This window comes from Tachyglossus aculeatus, chromosome 13 (genome assembly GCF_015852505.1).
Source record: "Tachyglossus aculeatus isolate mTacAcu1 chromosome 13, mTacAcu1.pri, whole genome shotgun sequence".
Lineage (NCBI taxonomy): Eukaryota > Metazoa > Chordata > Mammalia > Monotremata > Tachyglossidae > Tachyglossus > Tachyglossus aculeatus.
The window spans coordinates 21,905,480-21,920,249 of record NC_052078.1 but is presented as its reverse complement, the minus strand read 5'-3'; the positions used below and the strand labels follow the sequence as shown (position 1 = coordinate 21,920,249).

General features: G+C 41.0%; 1 protein-coding gene and 1 non-coding gene across 6 annotated transcripts in view; both read right to left on the bottom strand.

Moving 5' to 3' along the window:
• NEBL (nebulette) overlaps positions 1-14,770 on the bottom strand; it is a 201,971-nt gene that overhangs the window by 12,046 nt on the left and 175,155 nt on the right. For 2 of the 5 annotated variants that reach the window (XM_038755583.1, XM_038755581.1), the window contains 2 exons: positions 13,516-13,687; positions 10,250-10,342 (listed from right to left, as the gene is read on the bottom strand). In XM_038755583.1, coding sequence (XP_038611511.1) covers positions 10,250-10,342; positions 13,516-13,687 — 265 coding nt within the window. Of the gene's footprint in view, positions 1-7,438; positions 7,583-10,249; positions 10,343-13,515; positions 13,688-14,770 lie in introns of all 5 variants that reach the window. The other 3 variants (XM_038755584.1, XM_038755582.1, XM_038755580.1) reach the window with 2 other exon arrangements.
• Positions 12,756-12,946, bottom strand: LOC119936419. Its single transcript, XR_005453748.1, has one exon. It is a non-coding gene; the product is annotated as a U2 spliceosomal RNA (small nuclear RNA).

Sequence of the window (14,770 nt, the reverse complement as noted above, 5' to 3'; positions counted from 1 at the left end):
CTAAATTGCATATTAGGCCCCTAAAATATTATACATTGGATCAACTAAATATAAATCCTTCAAAGGCAGAGGTTGTCTAGAATATCAGCAACATTGCCTAGTGGTTAGGGATCTGGGGTCTAATCCTAGTTCTGACACTTTTCTGCTTTGTGACCTTGAGCAAGTCATTTCATTTCTCTGGCCTGTTACCTCATCTGTCAAATGAGGATTAAGACTGTGAGCCCCATGTGGGACCTGGACTGTTTCCAACCTGATAATCTTGTATCTACCCCAGCACTTAGTACAGTGCCTGACATATAGTAAGTACTTAACAAATACCATTTTTAAAAAAAGTCAACAGTGTCTAAATTAGTCTTGCGCATCACCATCTGGATCCTCAGTACATGATGATAATGAAATCTTGTAGCTTCCCAAAGGTAATTATTATAGAAAGTCCCATGGGATATAACCCACCCTATGGGTAGGTTCACAAAAAATCTGCTCCAAAAAGAGAAGTTGCCCAATCTCCCTCAGGACCTGAGTCTAATGGCTCTCAGTTCTAGCAAATCCTGGACAAAATATATAGCCTACTCTCGATTCTCTGACTGGAGGCAAATGGAGCAAGGCAAATCATCAACACTTCTGCTTGACTAAGCTCTTCTGATTGATGATTCTGGCTGAGGAATGACCTCTGGAAGGAATTTCCTCGAGGAGAGATGCAAATTGGTGCTCCTCACCTGGAAAGAGACCAGACTGCAGGGAGACATATGTTTGGGCTTTGACAATGGGGAAAATGCTCATGATTTGGCTTCTGTTTGGAAATTTTGGAGGAAACAGGAGCTCTGCAAGGAACAACCATATATCCATCTGAGGCCCAGAAAGGTAAGACTGAGTATAATATTTTTTATGGTATTTGTTAAGTGCTTACTATGTGCCAGGCACTGTACTGAGCACTGGGGTAGATATAAGCTTATCAGCTAGGACACAGTCTCTGTCCCACATGAGGCCCATTCCCCATTTTTAACAGATGAGGAATATGAGGCACAGAGAAGTGAAGTGACTTGCCCAAGGTCACACAGCAGACAAGGAGCGGAGCCAGGATTAGAATCCAGGTCCTTTTGACTCATAACCCATGCTCTATCCACTAGGTCATGCTTCTTCTGTAATAATAATGATAATAATAATAGTGGTATTTGCTAAGCACTCATGGAGCTAAGTACTGGGATGGATACAGAGTAATTAGGTCAGACACAGTCCCTGTCCTGGAGCTGTATGAGGGTCTAAGTCTAAGTATGAAGGTGAACAGGTATTGAATTCCCATTTTACAGATGAGAAAATTGACACAAACTAGTTAAGTGACAAGCCCAAGGTCACACAGCTGTCAAAGGCAGAGCTGGGATTAACACTTACAACTCCCAGTTTTACAACTCCCAGGCCCTTGCTCTTTCCACTGTGCCAATTGATCATTCATTCAAGTCAGTCATATTTATTGAGCGCTTACTGTGTGCAATGTTGCATTTATGAGTACTTAATGTGAGCAGCCTGTATTATGAGCTTGGGAGAGTATAATTCAACAGAGTAGCTACATTCCCTCCCGACAAGGAGTTTACAGTCTAAGTATTCCAGGTTACCTTTAGCTTACATGCATTATTATTTAAGCACTAGCTCCTAAGCTTTTCTTTTCCTTCCCTCATTTGACTCCATGGCTCCCTCCAGTTATTACCCCATCTCCCTCCTACCATTCCTTTCCAAACTTCTTGAGCAAGTTGTCTACATCCCGTCTCAAGTTCCTTTCCTCCAATTCTCCCCTAAACCCCTCCAATCTGGTTTCCGTTCCCTTCACTCCATAGAAACCGCCCTCTCAAAGGTCACAAATGATCTTCTGGCCAAATCCAACAGCCTCTACTCCATCCTAATCTTCCTCAACCTTTCAGCTGCCTTCAACACTGTTGATCACCCCCTTCTCCTGGAAACATTATCCAACCTCAGCTTCACTGACACTGTCCTCTCCTGGTTCTCCTCCTATCTGTCTGGCCACTCATTCTCAGTCTCTTTCACGGGCTTCTCCTCTGCCTCCCACTCCCTGACTGTGGGGGTCCCTCAGGATTCAGTTCTGGGTCCCCTTCTATTTTCCACCTACACCCATTCCCTTGGAGAACTCATTCACTCATATGGCTTAAACTACCACCTCTATGCTGATGATTCCCAAACCTATATCTCCAGCCCTGATCTCTCTCCCTCCCTGCAGCCTCACATTTCCTCCTGGCTTCAAGACATCTCTACTTTCCTCCCATCACCTCCAACTTAACATGTCCAAAACAGAACTCCTTATCTTCCCTCACAAACCCTGTCCTCCCCCATGACCTTCCTATCACTGTAGAGAACACCACCATCCTTCCTGCCTCACAAGTCCGTAACCTCGGTGTTATCCTTGACTCCTCTCTCTCATTCAACCCACATATTCAATCTATCACTAAATCCTGTGGGTTCATCCTTCCCAGCATCACTAAAATCCACCCTTTCCTCTCATCAAAACTGCTGCCACCTTAATCCAAGTAGTTATCCTGTTCCACCTGGATTACTGTATCAGCCTCCTTGCTGACCTCTCAGCCTTCTATCTCCCCCAACTCCAGACCATACTTCATTCTGCTGCCCAGATCAATTTTCTACAAAAACATTCGACATGTTTTCCCCACTCCTCAAGAAACTCCAGTGGTTGCCCATCCACCTCTGCATCAAACGAAAACTCATCATTGGCTTTAACGCACTCAACACCTTGCCCCCACTTACCTCATCTTGCTATTCTCTTACTACAACCCAACCCACACACTTTACCCCTTTAATGCTAACTCCCTCACTGTACCTCACCCTCGTCTGTCTCCCTACGAACCCCTCGCCCATGTCCTCCCTCTGGCCTAAAACGCCTTCCCTCCTCAAATCTGACAATTACTCTCACCCACTTTAAAGCCTTACTGAAGGCACATCTCATCCAAGAGAAGGCCTTCCCTGACTAACCCTCCTTTCCTCTTCTCCCATTCCCCTCTGTGTCACCCTGACTTGCTCTCTTTATTCATCCCACAGCCCCATTGCACTTATATTCAGATCTGTAATTATTTATATTAATGCCTGTCTCCCTCTCTAGACGGTAAGCTCGTCGTAGGCAGGGAATGTGTCTGTTTATTATTATATTATACTCTCCCATGTGCTTAGTACAGTGCTCTGCACACAGTAAGTGCTCAGTAACTACAATTGAATGAATCTACAGTTGTATTTGAGCACTGTGTGCACAGTACTGTACTAAGCACTCAGGAGAGCACACCACTGATTGATTCCCCCAGTACTTGGAGCAGTGCTCCAATGATTAACAAATAAAATAATAACAATAATTAGGTTCCTACTATGAGATTGTTCAGGGTATCAAAACTATCTGAAGGGGGCACCTCCACTGCAATTTACACCATTGCCTTCCTGCCCTGTCCCTCATAATAAAATAAGCACTAGCATCTAGCCATGATTCAAAGCTTACTAACAGACGGAGGCAAAAAAAAAATTATATCAGTGCTGGACATCTTGAAAGCCAGCCCAAGTGTCTTTTTTAAAACTGCTCTCAGATCAAAATTCCATTTGTCACAATGCAGTTGAATTACACGCTTTGATTTCTTGGATTCCTTTCTTCCACTCAAGATCTAAATGTCAACTGGGGCGGGGGGGGGGGGGTGAACATTGAAAAAAATCTTGGGCGGGCTGAAAAAGCATCAGGATGCTTTAATGTGGTTGTTGGCCAAGAAAAAAATGCATTTTTTTTCTCACATCAGTTCTCAGAAAGGGACCACGGGGGCATTGTTTGAAATGAAAATCTAACTTCTACGTATATTTTGAAAGGAAAGCAGTCCTTGAACAGCAGGCACAAATGCTTTATATTAGGCAGAGGCCAAGCTGAAATTACATTTTAATTCGGAAAATGTAAAAAAAAAAGTGGTTGCTCACCAAACTTTTTCCTCTCCCTATGACTTTTTACCAGCTTTCATCCTAGTCTATCTTGGTTATTTTCCAGTTATTACAACAATCTATTATTTTCATAGTTGGTCTACACTCTCTCCAACTCACCAAAAGTTGTGGCTCTAATCTGGGCTAAACCACATGGCTACCACAAATCTCAACCCCTGCCCCCCCATTAAAAATGCATTTCCCCAACATTTTAAAATTCTGGTAGAACAATCCTCTACCAACCAAATTTACTCTTTCGGCCCACCAAGGTACCTCTTAAATTCCTTTCAGGATATCAGAAAGTGGACCGATTTTTGGCATATCTTGAGGTCAGCCATCTGGATCACATTATGCATACATAAAGAAAATAAAGCCATTTTGACAGTGAAGAATACTAACAGGAAACACATATCAGCTGTGGGGATCGAAGTGCCAAGAAATGCAGGCGCTTTCTTTGAGTCAGCAGCAGTTGCCTTGTCCTGAGGAGAACTCTTTCCTCAACTTAAGAAGGCTGCATTATTGGAAGAGTGAAAGTGGCCATTTAATAAAGACCTTCTGTTTCACATGGGTTATGTCTACTATCTCTTCCCAGGGGAAGCACAGGAATTTAAAAAGGGAAAAAAGGGGACTCTCCCGCACTTGCAACCATTGAAACGAAAGAGATAAAGCTTTGGCTTTGGGCTGCTAGCCCTTTCAAATGACAAGGACAACAGCAACTGCAAAATCGGGAAGATCACCATGGAAAATACAGTAACACTAAGAAGTAAGGGAGGCCATGCAAGATGTGAAAACATGAGGAAGATGAAAGAACAGATTGCTGAAAAATGAGCAGGAAACATTTAGAATGATTTCCAATACAGGGTTAGGATGTCAGATCTAAACAAGTTAAGCTAATCTAATACCAAAAAGCCACAGAGATCATTCCAAACAATAAAACTTCAGAATCCAAATAAAAGTGGGTAAAGTTTAAATAAAATCTGCTCTTATTAAATCAAAGCAAAACAGGAGAGACCTGAGACAAACACCCTTTGAAAAAAATTTCAGCAATTGGAGGATAGTCAGAAGGAAAACTTAGAGGTTGAAAAACAGGGCAAAAAAAAGGGTCCTGCAATCAAAACAAGATGAGGGGGAAATAGCATGAAAGGCCTTTAAGTCCAAAACAATGAGGACAATGTAAGGAAAAGCCTTTATATGTTAACGGTGATAGAAACCAAATGTTGACATCTGCAGTGATACACAAGGAAGCATTTGGAGAAAGGGAGCTGCAGGCCGGGAATCTGAATCCCCCTTCTGCAGTCAGTCAGTTGATCGATGGTATGTATTGAATGCTCGCTGTGGGCAGAGAACCTGTACTAAGTGCTTGGGAGAGGACCCCTGCCCACAAGGAGCATACAGTTAGTAAAGGGAGACAAACAGAAATAATAAAGATAGGGGAAATGGTAGACTATAAAGGATAGGTATGTACAGGCTGAGAGGGGGAACGCAGCCAAAGGGAAGGGTTGATGCAGAAGAGAGACAGGAGAGGAGAATGAAGGGCTTAACCAGGGAAGGCCTTTTAGAATAAGGGATGTGATTTTGGGAGGGTTTTAAAGTTGGGGAGAGTTGATGGCCTGTCAGATGTCTCCAAACCTGTTTTTAAAGCCACACTGCCCCTTCATTCACCAAGTGTACCTTGGTGGACCAGGGAGGTGAGAACAGTTCATGAGAAATAAGCTTAAGACAGCAGTTTATGCATTTAAAACAGCAAAGACAAATTTTAGGAGGGGAGAGAGAGCTGTCCATGACATGCAGTGATGTCCCACAATTCAAGATCTAACTCCCTGATGCCACAAATACTTAAGAAACTAAAAACACCTATTTGTGGACGAGCAGCATGTCATCTGGATGTATCATAGGGCTTAGGCAGACTAATCTTTTTCTTCTTATCCCCCACGAGTAATGCCCCAAAACTCTTTTCCATTTCCAAAATCTGCTTTTAAACGAATATGTTTGAACAGTGGGAAAGAATAGGAAGACAAAAACTTCTGAACAAACATTCATAATTACCAGAAGTGCTTCTCCCACACCTTCCCACAGAAGCCAAGCCCTAGTGTATATTTCAAAGGAAGTACAAGATTCCAAAGCAGCTACTAGAGTCCCATTTCCATTTCCTACTCTCAGTTCCACCAGGGGAATGAGAATTAAAAGGGTTCCATGGTAACTTTCTGTTGGCTTGGTAGAGCACAGAAATTCAACCGAACAGTATAGGAGAGACAAAAGAATGAATGGACACTCTGAGACTCGCTTTGCAACCTAGCAAGGCCAAAAAATGCAGTTTATCAAGTCTATCATTCCCTGAAGCGTTGAGCTGTTTTATTGTTGCTAGGTAGCTATGCCCATGTAATGTTCCAATTAAAATTAGAGGGCATTACAGGGTTTGGGCCACATTAGCACACTCTTTTCCTCTGATTTAAGCTGCCTCCTTTGACTGTGGAAATTGATTTTCCATCTGAGAAGCAGCGTGGCTCAGTGGAAAGAGTCAGAGGCTTTGGAGTCAGAGGTCATGGGTTCAAATCCCGGCTCCGCCAATTATCAGCTGTGTGACTTGCGGCAAGTCACTTAACTTCTCTGTGCCTCAGTTACCTCACCTGTAAAGTGGGGATTAAGACTGTGAGCCCCCCGTGGGACAACCTGATCACCTTGCAACCTCCCCAGCACTTAGAACAGTGCTTTGCATATAGTAAGCGCTTAATAAATGCCATAATTATTATTATTATTATCTACACCTCACATTTTATTACTCTTCAGAGATTTGGAAGGATCAGCTTCACAGAGACCACATTCCCTCATGCACTACCATTTGTCAAACCGAAGACAGAATGACAATTATTATAAGGTGAATCAGCATGGCCTAGTAACAGGAGCACAGGCTTGGGAGTCAGAGGCTGTGGGTTCTAATCCCTCCTCTGCCACATGTCTGCTGTGTGGCCTTGGGCAAATCCCTTAACTTCTGTGCCTCAGTTCCTTCATCTGTAAAATAGGGATGGAGACTGTGAGCCCCCCGTGGTACAACCTGATCACCTTGTATCTACCCCAGCATTTAGAACAGTGCTTGGCCCATAGAAAATGCTTAACAAATACCATCATTATAAGGTTGATTATTCTATTTGACACCAGCAGTGAACTAAGCAGGAGTTACCTGTTCAATACTGTTGTTTCTATTAGTCCAGTACACGATACACATGTCTTAAACCTTTGAAAAGAATTACATGGATTGAGATTGCCTTTAATTTAGATGGTTGATCATTTATGAGTCTTCATTCCCAGAGATAGTAAAGAAGGGGTATTCATGCATTAAATTAATGCAAATGGTTTTCAAATCTGTCCATCGGCCAAATGTTTGGTACACGTGTCAAAACTGTTAATAAAACTTCCAGGTCTGCACACGTTAGAAGTGAATTAGTTGTCTTTGAAAATGGGAAACGCTTGATACCTCCTTCATCAGATCCTCTTGTTACCTCACTGGAGTAAGAGAAACTAGGGTTTGCCTCAGAAACTTCTGATTTTTCATCCCCCAGACTTGTGCCGAAGGTACTGGCAGAGTGAGACCGATGTCTTTTATAGTGACTTGCCTTCTCTAGGTTGGGAAAAGAGAAATATTTGTGTAACTGGGTAACTGAAAAGCAGAGACAAACAGAAAATCTCAAATATATCAAAATATAAGGTAATGGATACAAAATCCACGTATTGTCGATTTTAACATGAACAGCTTTTTAAATCATCGTTATTATTGTTGCATTGTTAAGCACTTACTATATGTCAAACTATTCTAAATGCTGGGAAAGAAATGTTAATCAGGTTGGACACAAACCCTTTTCCACATGGGGCTCACAGACTAAATAGGAGAGAGCACAGAAACTGAACAAGCATACTGCGGCACAGAGACGTTTTGATGTACCCAAGGTTACGCAACAGGTAAGAGGTGGAGCCGGGATTAGAACCCAGGTCCTCTGACTCCCAGCAATGTGCTCTTTCCTCCAAGCCACTGCTGCTTCTCTACTCTGGGACATGATGGACACTTCCCTATCTTGCTTTCTATTGGAGAAAAATGCACATAATCTTGTCTTTTGTTCCAACACGTCCATAAGAAAGTCCTTCATTTTTATCAGCCAAGGACCCCTCATACTGAAACGGTATTTTAAGATGTGTCCGTCCTCCCCGAGTCTGTAAGCTCATTGTGGGCAGGGAACATGTCTAGCACCTCTGTTGCACTGTACTCTCCCAAGCACTTATGATGATATTGATGGTATTTGTTAAAAGCTTACTATGTGCCAAGCACTGTTCTAAGCACTGGGATAGATACAATATTATCAGGTTGTCCCACATGGGACTCACAGTCTTAATCCCTATTTTACAGATGAGGGAACTGAGGCCCAGAGAAGTAAAGTGACTTGCCCAACATCACACAGCAGACAAGTGGTGGAGGCGGGATTAATGGCCCAGTTGTTAAACATAATTGACTCGATCTATAGTTATCAAATAATAAGGCAGCCTCAATCACAGATTCCAAGAAAACTTTGGGTCAACATTTTTCCTGGCCTGGAAAATTTCATCAGTCATTCTCTTCCTTAGAAGAAACACATGTTGAGAATGATTAAAGATCTGGTGCATATGAACATCACACGATTAAAGAATGTTACCAATAAGAACAATGATCATATTTTCTTTTTTTTATAAGTTTTACTTGCACATAGCATGATTCTTTTTGGCTCTGGGGCAGTAGATCAGTGCTAAGCTGAATGGCTGTAAGAGCCCCAGGGCTTTTCCCAGTAAAAATAAGTGGGTGGGTCTGAATTATTGTTGGCAGTCCAATACTGCAGCAAACAATGTATCTACAATAATAGGGGTCCCTTTTTTCAAATATCTTGACAAAAAATAATAAATAATTCATTTATATCATACTGAGTAAAAAGTCATAAGACTATACCGAGTTCAAAATAAAAATTCTCAAGATCTTCTATCATCTATTGATTCATGACATTTTCTGACTGAAAAACACAGTGACAATGGAAATGGCTGTCATTCTAGGAAACTAAACAAGAATTTCAATCCAATAGAAAAATATTTAAGTGATACAAGCTAACTGAAATAAATGAAAGTTATTTTCTTTTTAAAATTTTCCAATTACATACATCATTTTACAGCTAAAAAGACCTGAAAAATTTTCTTCACAATACCCTAAGGCTGGGTCTACAAAAGAAGAGAAAATAGAGAGTTGAGCAATTATGCAGATGACATCAGTGTTGACCTCCAATTTAGGGTTATCCAGGTCTTCATATTCAATTCTTTCTGTTATAGATAGTTATTTTAAAAAGCATCTAGTTAATTTTCACCCTTAACCTTGTCAGACTAGGCAATAGTTACACATCAGGTTGAAATGCATCCTGGGAAATGATTTCTGAGGAACTGCCCTGAAATACTGCCACTAAAATACAAAACCTCTCCAGAAATTAAGTCAAATAGAGCTTCTAAGATATATTCTTTTTTAGTTCTGGAGGAATCAATTTTCATACCAATCTGTAAATCTCATTTAGTAATCCTTTATCCAAGTTATTTTATGACCCTCTCTCTGCTATAAAAAATGTTGGTATCTGCCTGTATTTTCCATTCTTTAAATCCGGTAGACAACATACGTTATGATAAATTCCTAAACTGAATCTCTTCTACATCTCTGAAATTGGGTGAAAACCAAATAACTAATTATAAGCTAAAAGCAAAAAACCTGGAATCTCTATGGCAAGCTGAAAATGTGGATGAACAGAAACCCTACACTTTGTTTGAACTGAAACCAGAAACAGCAGGACATGCTAGTCTCACTTAAAATAAAAATGCTTTCTTTGAGTCTTTAGCTGTTTATTTGATTAGATCTATTTTAAAGGAATGTTAGCTATAAACACAACCTTCTTTTAAAAGTCACTTTAAAAACTCCAGTATTTACAACATATGGATCTGCACTCTGTAAGCACTTGATATTCACCCCACCCTCAGCTCCTCAGCACTTATGTACGTATCCATAATTTATTATCATGTCTCTCCCCACCCCCAGACAATAAGCCCCTTGTGGGCAAGGAACGTATCTACTAACTCTGTTGTATTATACTCTCCCAAGCGCTTAGTACGGTACTCTGAACACAGTCAGCACTCAGTAAATACCAATGTTTAACTGATTGCTGACTCATTTTGGCCAGAATCCCTGTGTTACATTCAGTTTTAGGACAAAACCGTGTCAAGAGATCAGCAATACCCGTAAGCATGTGGAGACTCCTAGATTGAATATTATCTTCCAGTGGGTCAATGTCGAAGATGGAGCCAGGATCTGTACGCCAAACTTTGAGGTCTTTTATCAAAAGAGAGAAAGAGTAAGAAGCAAGTGGCAAGAAACAGAAGCACAGATTTAGAGTCTGATATTGTCTGAACAGCTTGCATGACAAAGGGATGAAAATACAACTAAAATTTAGGTACTTGAGTAAATTCAAAAAGGATGAAATAAGACTTCTACTATGTCTCCCAAAATTTTTGACAACCTTTAGCTTTTCAGATGTACACACGGCAATTTCTGAAAAATCTCAATATTTCAGTTTTTGATTTTGGTGTTACTGCTTGTCAAATCATGTAAATGGACATTTATTTTACCAGTGGTTTGTTTAGAGAACTTGGCACTTTACAAAAGATTTTCTGCTTAATTCTCATTTGGCTTTATGGTAGCAAATCTCTTAATTATCTTTGGACTAAATCACATCAAATAATATAGTGACATAAAACTTATTGCATATTTTATAGTAGAGAAAATAAGCAAATCAGAAAAAATCCATTATTTCCATTTAAGCCTTTCTTGAATATTAATTTTTATATTTCCAACCTATTTAAATTAAATGAATATTGATAATGAGCATTACCTCATTAAAAATTCATATTTAGCACATGCTGATTGCTCAAATCATGAAATAACGATGGACTTTTCATTTCAAAAGTGTACTTATCTTAAATTTAACCCAGATAACTTAAAACAGTCATAAAATTGAAATCCAAGTATCATATTCAAGTGAATATCAACTTATCTCTGAACCAAATAAATCTATTTCAGGGAAGAGTAAAATCTCTTTCAAGGGCAGTTCACTTGCACAGGTATAAGATTCACTTTGAAAAATAAATGATTTAATGAAATACACTTTTCAAAATGGACCTGGAGAATCTTTATAAATCTTCTAATACCCAGGAAAGAGCTATCTGATTGTTAGCATTTGGGGCTTTCTCAGCCACTGGTCTTTTCCCATTTTCAACCCTCCAAGCCGTCCGGCAGTCTTGAAATATCATCAGCGTTCCCACAATAGAGGCAGACTGGCCAGAGGCTGAGAGGATAAGCAAGAGCTGTCAGAATCCCGAGGTAGTGACTGTCAACCAAACAGGCTCTTGGACCAATAAGGAAGCAATAAGGTGTGATCACGGAGCCCTAAACCTCACTGGACCTCAAACAAGACAATCCCAACTAGTCCAAATCAATAAAATCACCCTTCTCCCCTTCCCTTTAGTTTCTGAATGCACGACTTGAAACTTTAAGGGATGTTTGCGTTGACAATGTTTTTCAATTTTTGGCCCTACCCTGTGAAAACAAAAGTGACAATTTCTTGACCTTTCTAAACCCCTGTCCTTTTCTCATCCCCAATATAAAGCCTGCACTTAAGAAAATGTTGTTTTTTTATAGACGGGAAGATAAATGCTTTGAATGGCAACTTTTCAAGTACTTTTTGAAGGCCACATTTATCTCTCCTTTCCCCATCAGTTTCAACTCTGCTTGAAGTTTGGGGTTTGTATTTGTGAAAAGTACACAAAATCCCCGATTTTTCTTTTCTTGTTTATATGAACAGAGAACTACAATGTTAAATTTCCTCCTGCCCACAAAGCTCTTAACCATGAAAAGCAGTTGGAGTAATAAGAGATGACTCAAAGTGAAGGGCATCACAAGCCCAGGCTTCAAAGACCATCAGCTGTGTTTACTTACATTTCAAGTTCAGATCACTTACTCCTTATTTTGGCAATATTAAAAATGAAATTTCCAAGTGGCCTTTGGAAATGCACTTAATTTTCTCTGCAAATAGTCCCTCCATGTTACTCTAAAACATTACTTCTTTGCCAGAGCACTAAACTAAGCTAAGCTACAGATAATTAAGGGGAGGTTGAAGAGACTACTGCTCCCAAAGGACATCTTTTTTGGGACTTAATTAACATATCCAGGAATTTAGAGTTTCCAAGGAAGCTATATTTTGTGTTTTGGCTATGTAATCCATCCACGAAAAACAGAGTTGGAGCAGAAGATTTAATGGAAGCATAAGGTCCCCCCTCCCCCCGGCAAATTGAAAAATAAGGCGGCCAGATTTCAGGAAAAATCCTTCAGACCTTTAAGAATTGCTTATGCATGGGTAACTCACTACAGAGAGATGCCAACAGTACCTTGGTGGATGAAGAAGCACTGGTTTGAACAAGCAACCAATTACCTCAAGGAGCACTGGCATCAAAAACTGGGATGGGGGGTCTAAATTGCCCACTGAAATTGCCCTCTACACTTTTAGCTCCTCCTCTAGGCTGTAAGTTCCTTGTGGACAGGGAATGCATCATCATCATCAATCGTATTTATTGAGCGCTTACTATGTGCAGAGCACTGTACTAAGCGCTTGGGAAGTACAAATTGGCAACACATAGAGACAGTCCCTACCCAACAGTGGGCTCACAGTCTAAAATGCGATCTCCCCGGGGGGAGGTGCACCGTTCCTGGAAGTACTGCAATACCAGGTCGATGCGTGGAGTGGACGGAGCAAGCCCCTATTCCATCTCCCTGTTCCAAAAATCCATTTAATATGTTGTCCTCGGATAGAGGACGTATCAGATATTAAACTGATAAGAACAGATACTACACTTGATCTTAGCTAAAAGGCCGAGAAGCGAATGCATCTATTCATTCATTCAATTGTATTTATTGAGCACTTACCATGTGCAGAGCACTGTACTAAGTGCTTGGGAGAGTACAAAATAACAACAAATTCCCTGCCCACAAGTCTACCGACTCTTGTTGTATTGTACTCTCCCAAGAGCTTAGTACAGTGCTCTGCACACGGTAAGCACTCAATAAATACCACCATTTGATTGACTGATTGAAAGCCACATTGGCAGAGTCACTCAGGAGGTTGGCCTACCTGCTGAAAGCTTAGAGTCTGAGTTTCCTCCCTGCTGTGGTGGCTTGGGCCTATTAGCCACTGAGGGGACTCCCAGAAGATCTACCCGTGCTCTGCACACAGTAAGCGCTCAATAATACGATTGATTGATTGATTGATCTAATCTGTTTCCGGGTTGGAACCCTGACAGGGCCTGGTTTGGGCAGCTTGGGTAGGATGGCACAGCTGTGCTTTCCCCCTGGCCATGGGAAATAGGGCTTATTGTCGGCTTCGACAACGAGAGCTGTCAGACGTGTCTACCCCTGTCTCTTTGTCTGCTGAAGTAACAGGAGGAACAGCTTACCCACGATGATCCCAGGTCTCCGGTCCATCTCCACTATGTGAGGGTGGACTCCTTTATATGCAGCGTCGCTAACCACCTGTGTGTTTCTCCTCACGCGCTCCGTCACAGGGTCATCCACCACAGGAGTGAAGCCTCTTCCCTTCGTCTTCTCGAAGTCTTCATGGTACTTAACCTGGAGAGGAAAATCAGGGGTTAGCAGATCAAGTTCTGACAGGTGTAATTCCACTGACTTTGTATATACCCTAACCTTGACCTTAACAGTAGTAGCTCTTTTTATGGTATTTTGTTAAGTGCTTACTGTGTGCCAGGCACTGTACTAAGTGCTGGGGTAGAGACAAGCTCATCAGGTTGGGCACGGTCCATGTCCCACATGGGGCTCACAGTCTTAATCCCCATTTTACAGGTGAGGTAACTGAGGCACAGAGAAATGAAGTGACTTGCCCAAGGTCACACAGCAGAGAAATGGTGGAGCCGGGATTAGAACCCATGACCTTCTAACCCCCAGGCCTGTGCTCTATCCACTATGCCATGCTGCTTCTCTTCGTGACGATATCATTTTTGAAGCACATCTGCACATTTCTCCTCCAATTAGATAAACCAATACTCCTCCACACCATAAGCTCATTGTGGACAGGAAACAAATTTAACCAACTCTGTTCTATTGTTCTCTCCCAAGCACTTAATACTGTGCTCTGCATACAATAAACACTCAATAAATAAGATTCTTGGTTCCTCTTCTCCTTTCCCTGTGGCTTTAACAAGGACCCCGGCTCCAAGGATTCAGAGACTGGCAGTGATTTCTGTGAGGACTTGAATCACTATATTAATGCCATGAATTATAAGAGCCTCTTACAGAGTTAATGAAAGCTGAAGCTCCAAAAGATGCAGAGTCTTTGGAATACCCCAAATTTACTTGCCAAAGTGGGTGAAAGATTGATTTTTCCATTTACAAATATAAATGTCCTTTCTAGTTATTTAATTAATATGCAAACAGCTCATTAGAATATCACAGCCACACAATCCTAAATAGTTGATATTAGTAAGCAAGCATTGCAGTTTAAATTAGCTTGAATTATTCATTTTAACCATTTTTAAACAAGCAAACAACCTTTTTTCACGCACTCTGCCCCATGCAAGACAACACAATCAATCTCAAAACGAAGACAAAAACCATCCAAGCAAGTGGGTATCATACAAGACATTCCAGTGAACAATAAAAAGCCACACAAGCAACTGTGAGAAATGATTTTATTCA